The sequence below is a fragment of the Humulus lupulus genome, chromosome 2 (assembly GCF_963169125.1).
Source record: "Humulus lupulus chromosome 2, drHumLupu1.1, whole genome shotgun sequence".
In the NCBI taxonomy this organism is placed as follows: Eukaryota; Viridiplantae; Streptophyta; class Magnoliopsida; order Rosales; family Cannabaceae; genus Humulus; species Humulus lupulus.
In genome coordinates, this window is record NC_084794.1 from 62,812,847 (window position 1) to 62,822,554 (window position 9,708).

The 9,708-nt window shown below is 35.6% G+C and overlaps 1 protein-coding gene across 1 annotated transcript; it reads left to right on the top strand.

Annotated features, from left to right (window-relative positions):
- The first annotated feature begins 3,605 nt into the window (after positions 1-3,605).
- On the top strand, positions 3,606-6,192 carry LOC133816074 (protein DETOXIFICATION 45, chloroplastic-like). The gene is made up of 10 exons (XM_062248755.1): positions 3,606-3,640; positions 3,754-3,896; positions 4,127-4,270; positions 4,307-4,310; positions 4,403-4,559; positions 4,858-4,993; positions 5,128-5,224; positions 5,318-5,427; positions 5,708-5,844; positions 6,082-6,192. Exons 2-10 carry the CDS (start codon positions 3,812-3,814, stop codon positions 6,175-6,177), a joined length of 966 nt encoding a protein of 321 aa, XP_062104739.1. The 5' UTR covers positions 3,606-3,640; positions 3,754-3,811; the 3' UTR covers positions 6,178-6,192.
- The last annotated feature ends 3,516 nt before the right edge of the window (positions 6,193-9,708 follow it).

Here is a 9,708-nt window from a genome sequence, read left to right on the forward strand (position 1 = left end):
GCCTAACCCTTCGAACCCAGAAAAACTCATTATTTTTACCTCAAAAACCAGTCCAATTATCCCCAAAGTCAAGCCAACAATCCAAACTAATTATCACAAAGGTTCTAACACAGTTTCAGCATCAAAACCTAACAAAGACTAGCCACAAACCTCAAGCAAACACTCAAGGAAATTCACCACCTTCTCACATGCAAGTTTTGAGAAAATAACAGTTGAAAAACAATATAATCCATCAAGATAAAGCTTACCTTTGCTTAACTAAGTTCTGAGCTAATCTTCTAGGTTCCAAGCTTCAGTTCTCCAAAGCTCCAACTTGAATTTCTGAATTTTCCTAGCTTATTTCCTCAAGGTTTCCCCCTTAGTATGGTTTTGAAAAGAAAAGAACTGAATTTCTCAACGCCTCGCCGTGTTGCATGGAATGTGGTGATGCCACCCATGTGTCGAGGACACCTCGTCCATGCGCAAAACCATGCGATGGTCTTGTTTCCTCGATATCGGGGCATGGAGGAGAGCCTTGCCTAGTAAAGACTTCATTTCCTCATCACACACCGTACGTGCCAGGCCACCCAAGTATACGAGGGGAGCTGGTAAAGGTGTCCCACACTTGGCAAAATATTAGAAATCTATGAAAGAATATATATTTTGGATATGTGAGGACAACTATCAAGGACAAAGTATGAGTGCGGGTATAGGATGTCTAACTATGAGGCTAGAAGCATGACCCTGTCATCCATATTAGAGGTACAAGAATGGTACATAGCAAGGACTTCCCAGGCACGCCTATGAGGTTTGTATCAGACAAGTAGTGGAGGTACGACGTAGTACCATGGCAGGAGTACTTTTGTAGACCCCTGACACATACTAGAGTCGACCACCACTACAACCTGCAGCCTGGATATGCAGCCCCTTGTCTCTTCGGGACCACAATGTACCAAGAGCCATTAGAACTCAACTATAAATAGAGCCTCACTTCATCATTGAGGGGGGTTGGAAAATTCATTGTATACTCATGAAATTAAGCAATATATGGGTTTTTACTCCATTTTTTATTTGCATTTATCTTTCCTCAAGTATATTCTAAATTCCTACTTAGTTATTCTCTTACTGAACTTTAAGTTTTCCAACCTAACATAGCTGACAAGTTCTCATCGTCAACAGTTTGGCGCCGTCTGTGGGAAGAACAACTAACAAACAGTAGTTCCTCCATTAATTTCAGTAAGAAAACATGCCAAGGCATTCAAAACACCTACAAGGCCACCAAGAAGCAGAGGTTCACCTAGACAGAACCCAGCTAAGGGCACCCATGAGGGATCCTCCCCCGTCGATGAAGGGAGGTGCGATGGATCTGCCTAGAGACAATGGCGAAGAGGAAGAAGTACCATCCCCTGACATTCATCCTACACCAGACCCTGTAACGCATGCCACCGCTCCAACGAAGGGTTGTACAACTCACCCTCCGCCATAGCCACCGGTGTCCCCAAGTTCGAACCATCAAGACCCGAGTCCCTCCAAACAAAGACATGGTAAATGCTCATGAGTGTACTCAGTGAGTTTGAGTTCCCGATATTGTTGCTACAAAGAGGAAATACGTGACCTACACTTAAAAAACCAAAGCTTGTAGGCCACCGTGGAGAACATGCAAGAGGTACTCAATGACCTATTACACGAAAACTTTGATGCTCTCTTCTCTAGGCATAAATAGAGGAAACATATATAAGGAGAAACCACCATGCCCGTGGACGGTAAAAAAATGCAAACCTCCACTTGTCATACCCCCCCCCCCCCCCCCAGGACGCAAGGAAGATTCTACACCAACGGAGCAACCTGGCGCGAACCCCACCAACGGGAGGTGTGAACCCAAGGCAGCCTCCAAAAGAGCTTCACCCAAATTGAGGGATAAACTTAACCAGAGAGGGTGCAAGGTAAAAACCACACCCCCTATAGCTCCTCTGATGAACGCAACCAAAGCAAGGGTTCACCCTAAGGACCCATGAGACTCGTTAAACAGAAAGATGAAGGAATTAACACTACACCAAATACCCATTTCCATAACACATGAATATAATAGAAATGAAAAAGTATTATGGTAAATGTTATATATGTAGCAAATGAAAAAGGCGGTAATATTTTGGGAGCCCGCCACTTATACATTTTTTTTCAGAAAAAATCACACCAATTTCGGACTCACCATTTTCTTCTTCGGCTAAGCAAAGTCCGAACTCTATCTTCGGTTTCATCATCCCTGCTTCAAATCTGAGCTCACATCTCCTCCATCTCTCAAATCTCAGCCTCCATCCCTCATATCTCCTCCATCTCTCTCTCGTCTTTCTCTATCTCTCTGTCAGTAGGGTTCCATTCGTTGGGTTGTTTCAGTCCTCTTCGGTCTTGGCAAGCCAGGTAAGGATATATAGTTTTAGGTGTTATTGATCTGGGTCATTGGTTTTTTATGCTAATCGAGCTTAATTTGGGAATAAATCTAATGGGGTTGTTTGATTTTCTGTTTCCCTCTCGTGTCTTTCTCTCTACCTCCGGCCTCCCCCGACCTCTGCTCTTACACTCTCTCTCCATATTTCTCAGCAACAGACAGTCCAGCAAGCCGAGCAGCGGAGGAAGCAGAGCACCCACCGATGACGACTTCTCCAACAGGCTCTCGGCTCGCTCTCTCTGACTAGCAGCGGCGCAGGAAGGGACTCCTCCAACAGGTTCTGTCAACTCTCTTCTTTCTTTGTATTCAACTTTTTCTTTATTATTATCGAATTGATTGAAAGCTGAAATAGTTATTATTGAGAAGATTGAATGCTGAAATAGACAATATAGAATTGAGCAGTGGGTTTATACTTTATATTTTTGTGAGTAATTGATGTGGTTACTGGTTTATATATTGCTTAATATCTTGTTTCCACTTGAGAAGATTCATTTGGACATTTGGTTTCAAATCTTTTATTTTGCTCAACTTTTCATTTTTAAAGCACACAAGTGTTTGGCAAAATGTGTCAGAGAATATTAAGAATATTTGATGTTTTGAACTTATTGTTTGTTTCACAAAATGTCTCAGAGAATTATAAGCATATTTTAAATGATTGTTTGTTTGAATAGTAAGAATGTCTCAGAGAATATATATATATGTCATGATCTTTGTAATCAATCTCAATTTTACACACTATAAAAAACTAAGATCAGTTGGGCAGTTTACAATTGGATTTTTGCCACCCGAAATATACATTGGTTTGGTTGAACACTATAAAATACATGTGTACCTATAAGATACAAAATAAACATATAATAATTTGATCTCACTTGGCTAGTGGTTGCTCACTTTTTTGTTCTGTTACCAGAAAAAATATTTGGACATGGAAGTAGTGTGTTCAAAAGTTTCAAACTTTGGATTCTTTTGGCTTTTATTGATTGTTTCTTTTACTAGTAGGCAGAAGTTAGGCCATGTAGATATTGTTGGGGGCTGCTATTTGGTCAGAAGGCGCAAACAATGTTTTAATCTGTTGGTGACCCATAGTAGAAAGAATCGTTTCCCCATGGTCAGTAATCAGAGGAGTTCAGATAGTGGCGCCAGTTCATCTGAGATTGATGAAAGATTGCTTTTAAAAGATGAGAGTTCTCTTGACGGTGGAGGCAATGGTGCTTCGTAAGACTACTACTTGATGTATTATATGTTTTTGTTTTTATGAAATTTTCAAGTCTTCTGCATTTTATACACATTTTCTTGACTCATCAATGGTTCTCGTCTCTTTATGATAGTGAATTGGCAGAAGTTCCTAGCGTTGTATTACATTCTCCGGATGTCAAGCGTGAGATAATGATGCTTTCTATACCTGCTATTGCGGGGCAAGCACTTGATCCTTTAGCACAGCTTATGGAGACTGCTTACATTGGTAGATTAGGTATGATTCATTGATTCGTTTAAGATTCTCACTACCTCTAGATTGCCTGAGATTTTGATTTCGTCTGACGATTTTTCTTCTCCTCTATGGTTTTGGAATTTTGTTCTTAATTCTTTGTAGTAAAATTCTGAATGCTTTTAGTCTCAATAGTGAATTTATAGATATCCTTAGGTCTACTCTAGGTGATATCTTGACTATTCCTTATGTTCTGCATTTTCCTTTTTTCTTAGGCTCTCTGGAGTTGGGTTCAGCTGGTGTTTCTGTGAACATCTTTAACTACATTTCAAAGCTATTTAATATTCCTCTTCTCAGTGTTGCCACTTCTTTTGTTGCTGAAGACATTTCAAGAAGTGAAAATAATTCTTCTGCTTCAAGTAAATTTAATGCCCTTGTAATTTATTATTATATAGAAAAGTATTGTTCCAAATTAAAGATTGAGATAGAAATGACTATCCTTCTATTTTTTGAACTGATTGCTGTGCAGAGATGCACTTTCTAAACAACAGTAGTAATGGTAGTAGACCTTTTGATGTAATAGCAGAAAGAAAACAATTACCATCCATGTCCACAGCTTTACTGCTAGCTATTATGATTGGTACTTTTGAGGCTTTAGCCTTGTCTTTGGGATCTGGCTTGTTTCTAAATATCATGGGAATATCATTAGTAAGGTCCTAAACATTCAGCATACTTGGCATATCGGCTAATAATCTGGTTTCTTTTATCTCTGCATGAAGATATATGCATAAATGCATATTTGTTAGTATTATTAGGTACTCCATATACTTTTGGTTGTCGTAATATACTTGTATTTTGTTTAATTGGGTAATGTCATTCTTGTAACGGCGAGGATAATTTTGCTTGCTTTTTGGAGGCCTTTTAGGCATTTTTTAGTTTTCTTTTTTCAAGTATATAAATCTCAATTTAAGAATATTTATAGTTCTAAAAATCAGTTTCTTAACAGGATTCACCCATGCGGGCTCCTGCTCAGCGTTTTCTTTCACTAAGGGCTCTCGGTGCTCCTGCTGTTGTAGTGTCTTTGGCTCTTCAAGGAGTTTTCCGTGGGTTTAAGGATACAAAAACTCCTGTTTTATGTCTAGGCAAGTGTTATTGTAATTACTTGCAAGTGAGATATGTCACTATTATGTCTTCAAATTTTTTTCCTTGCGTTCTTTTCCATTTCTTCAAAGTCGAACCACTCTTCATGTCAGTTCATGTGGTGCTATGTATGCAGGTATTGGGAATCTTTTAGCTGTGATTTTGTTTCCCATACTTATGTATTCTTTCCAAATGGGTGCAACCGGTGCAGCAATTTCCACAATTGTGTCTCAGTACGTGTTCTTTAACTAGCATTACAAATTTTCTTTAGTTTTTGCTGTGATAATCCCTTGACATAAGATCTTGCTCGAATGTTTATATTTCAGATATGTTGTCACCTTCTTAATGCTATGGTTTCTAAATAAGAGAGCAATACTACTGCCTCCAAAGATGGGATCATTACAATTTGGAGGATACATAAAATCTGGGAAATTTGGTTTTGTTTTTCATTTTTTTCTTAAAATATTAAAAAATAAAAATAATCCTTATGTTATTGAACTTCCCTCTTTTGTATGAAGATGCTTTCTTGTCTTACAATTTGACTGAAGCATAACCAGCCAGTTGATATATAGTATGTTCTATTTTTTAGTTTACTTTTCTTTAGCAAAAATATTACCTGTTTCTCTGTTTTAGACATGTTGACCTTTTTCTTTGCCTGTTATAACTAAGGTGTTATATTTTTATTTGATTCTTTCATATATTTTGGGATGTTATAGGTGGTTTTCTTCTTGGAAGAACTCTTGTTGTTCTAACAACCATGACTTTGGGGACATCAATGGCTGCTCATCAGATATGCATACAAGTATGGTTGGCTGTTTTGCTTCTGGTTGATGCCCTGGGTGCATCTGCACAGGTATTATCTCTTTCTTTGACTTATATTGCTTGCTATAATGTTTTGATCCTACTAAGGTTGCCCTTGTTTTGGACCACTAGTTTTGGCAAAGTTCTGCTTATTATTATTGTTTTTTTTTTCTCATACTGGTCAATAATAGAGGGATACTTTAATTTTAAATCTGTTGAAATTTCTCTCTGCATAGTCAGTGTCTGCACATGATTTGTCTCTGTTGATTTATGAGTTGTTTACTTGTAGGCTTTGACTACAAGTTATATGTCTAAAGGTGACTATAAGACAGTGAAGGAAATTGCTCACTATGTGCTGAAGGTAAGGTCTTTTTTTCTGTGTTAATTATTTATCGAGTTTTCTTGTACCTAAAGATTTTTGAATGTCCTACCCATTGAGTTTTTATGGTATATTATTTTTCATCTCAAAATAATTTGTTGCATTAATATCTCTTTGGATATTATATCTTGGATATATGTATTTATTGATTCTTATATTTTTTTTTTGTGTCTATGAACTAATATGTTTTCATTGTGATATAGTAATAAAAGTAATCTTATGCACTCTACTACGTTATTAAAGATGTGGAATTGAATACATCAAATGTTAGATTTTATGGATTAATTAGAACTAATATGAGATTTATTTTATTTTAAACTTTTTATGTTACTTTTTTTGCTTGAATTAATAGGATTATTGTTTATTTGGTCTCTACATATACGCCTATGACTAAGGAAAATATGTTGATTCACTTGTACTAAAGTCCATATTAACTTGATTTCTCTTTTTTGAAAGTGAAACAATGTAGGGGAAAAGATGTATTCAAGATGTTATCTTCTCTATTTTATTTTATTTTCCCTAAAGAATTTGTTAATTGTACTGAACTCTTTAATTCGTTTCACTTTTTTTTTCTTTTTTTTCTTTTTTTTTCACTTGTGGATCATTGAACTAAATGGCGGCCTTTGATTCTCTGGTAGGTGTTTTAGATCAATGTTGCTCAAAAGGACTGGTATATTTGTTTTTTGGTCATTCCAAATCTATGTTATATTTCCATTTTTCTTGCAGGTTACTTTCCCGATTGCCCTGTCTCCTAACACTGTGTTGGCAGTCCACTTGTAAGAGGTACGACAGCAGCTTTCATAATGTTGTGCTGCATTTCATTTCATTTTCTAGCGTTGAGTGTTGGTGATTGCAGATTTTTTACTTTTTAAAGCCCAGCAAGTGCCAAGGACTAAGGGCTTATTGAAAGCAGCAGACTTGGCACAGATGGGCTTCGACAGAGGTGATGGGATTCATTGCAATAGAAAGGTTCATAAGTTGTTCTATTGGGTTAGATCGGGCTGTGGGATTTAATGGTTTTTTTCTGTCTCTAATCATTATTTTGTTAAATGGATTCTGTTTTTTCTTCTTCTGTATTTTAATGTTATTTTGGCCTCTACCCAGATAAAAAATGACAATGATGAGATACGGGGACCACATGCTTCTCTGATTTCTTTGAGTTTCAATACATGGTATGTGTTTGAACTTTGAGGTCCTCATTTTTGGAGACGACAATAGCTGTCAAAAACTGAGTTTGCTTTATTTTTAATTGAAATGAAATTAGTTTTTGGTTTTCACTTTGGCTTATATAAAATTATATGTATGAATATTTATATACATATATTATATATCTATCCAATAATGATTTTTCTATGGTTACTTGCGAAGTGGGAAAGGAGTCAAACTAAATTGAAAGAAGAAGAAAATTTTGGTGGTTATATGAACTAGCAAAGTAATTTGTCTCCCTATTTTAGTATATATATATATATTTGAAGATTTTTATTTTTTTACTAATGGGTTTTTAGTACATATCACGTATTACATTTCTATTTTTATTTCTTGCTTTATTTTTCTCTTCTTCTTCATTTTCCTTACAGTTGTTATGAATTACTTTTGGTTTGTGCACATGCTCCTTTTGATGGTTTATGTATTTGGCATAAGTAAAATAATAATAGTTAGTGGTAGTTTATTTTTGGAAATTGGTGAGAAGATGTGTTTATTAAAAATCGATTAAGTCATGGAGATTTATTGGGTCAAAACATGATAGGTCTGTTTCCTATTCTATTTCTAAGAATGGTAAAGCTGATATTGATTGAAAGTAAGATTTTCTTCTGTGCTTTTTTGTCTCATATGCATTCTGATTTGGTTGGTTAATTGGTTATGGTCATTCTTACTAATCAACTGAGTTGAGGATCTTAAACTTTCAGGGATCAAAGAATCAGAAAGAAAAAAAAAATTAGCCCTAGATACTAGATAGTTTTTTTTTCAATCTATATTTTGTGACATTAGCATTATCACGTTGAAAGTAGTATTATGATATTGCTTTATTTGTTCATTTGGTGCTTGTCACCATTAGCATTTTGCTGGAGTTTTTTTCAGTTACTTTTAGCATTTTGGTCACATAATATTTTATACTAAACTCTGTGTTCTTACAGAATTTATGTTATCCAACATGTAGTCCTATCCTCCCCCCTTCTCATTTGGTGTTTGTTCAGTACTTGAGCTTTGATGAAAATATGCCATTTTGTGTGTAACCACCCTTGCTTTTAAAACTTCTCCCCATGCTATCATGTGTTCCAATAGTTTTCTTATGTCTCATGGTTTTGTACTCCTCTTTCTTCTCTTCCCCCATTCTCATAAATTAATGAATCTTCGCTAATTTTGTGTATTTGAACAACGTTTTTTTTTTTTTTGTTGCTCTATCCTGTGCCTTTTATGAATTTGTTGAGAGTCCATCTTTCTAGTTTTAATACTTATCCCTGTTGAAGGTGGAACTATTTTATGTACTAACATAGCAAACTTTCTATGTAATTAAAAACACAGAAAGAAATATCAATTGCCAGATTTGATATTTGAGTTTTTATGTTACAACTTCCATCTATTTTGAGTTTTTTAGTTTTTTCAACTTTTTTTTTTCGAAAAAAGGAGTATATTAAAAACACAAAAAGAAATTACAACTGCCAGATTTGAAACACCACCAAACTTACAACAAACTCAAAACAGAGACTAAAATACAAGCCAAATCATAAACTCCTAACCAACTCAGCAATTGATCTATTCTTAGCCAAACACTGTTGACTCAAACAGCCAAAAAATCTAGCTTTCAAACTCAAACTTATCATTTTAACTAAACAAAGAGGAGTGCTGGAGCAAAGAGAAAAATAACATGCATTTCTGTTGCACCAAATGCCATAAACCGCAGCAGCCAATTTTTGGGCTTCCCTTCTAACCACAGCTTCCATTGAACAAAATTCTTGGGCCAAATGGCAGTGCCTAACCAGTCTTTAGTCAGCTCCCAAACCTGATGAGAAAAGCTACAGTCAAAAAACAAGTGTTGATAAACTGTTCTTGAGTTCATTTATCAACTTTACCAGTTTATTTTGAGATTTTATTTGGGCATTTACCAGTTTATGTTTAAAGATTATGTTCATTCCTATTGCTCTTTGTAATTAGTTGGTAAATCCACATTTTCCCATTAGTGCCACCTAGAATTGAAACCATGTCATTGATATTACTTTTTACTACTCAATTTCTCTATCAGTAGTAATTAATGCTCTACTATTTTATCAAAGTCATTTTACCAATGATTGGATCTGTAGCACTGTCCTTTTGGCCCTCAATATGACAGAAAACTGAATTTCACCATCGATAGTGCTGTATTATACATGGTTAGTGAGTGGTGACAGTTGTAGGGAATTATTTTTTTGAAAGTTGCATGGATTAGATTGAAACATACAAGTTTGATTGGAAATATGAATCCATATTAATGAACGTTAACAATGCATATAGAATTTTGATCCTAATTGATGTTTTGAAATAATATCAGCTCCCAATTTT

What these genes read in the sequence shown, in the direction of transcription:
- LOC133816074 (XM_062248755.1), top strand. Translation starts at nt 3,812, where the DNA reads ATGATGCTTTCTATACCTGCTATTGCGGGGCAAGCACTTGATCCTTTA. An exon ending in ATATCATGGGAATATCATTA is followed by an intron (nt 4,560 to 4,857) that starts GTAAGGTCCTAA and finishes GTTTCTTAACAG; the next exon opens with GATTCACCCATGCGGGCTCC. An exon ending in CCCTGGGTGCATCTGCACAG is followed by an intron (nt 5,845 to 6,081) that starts GTATTATCTCTT and finishes GTTTACTTGTAG; the next exon opens with GCTTTGACTACAAGTTATAT.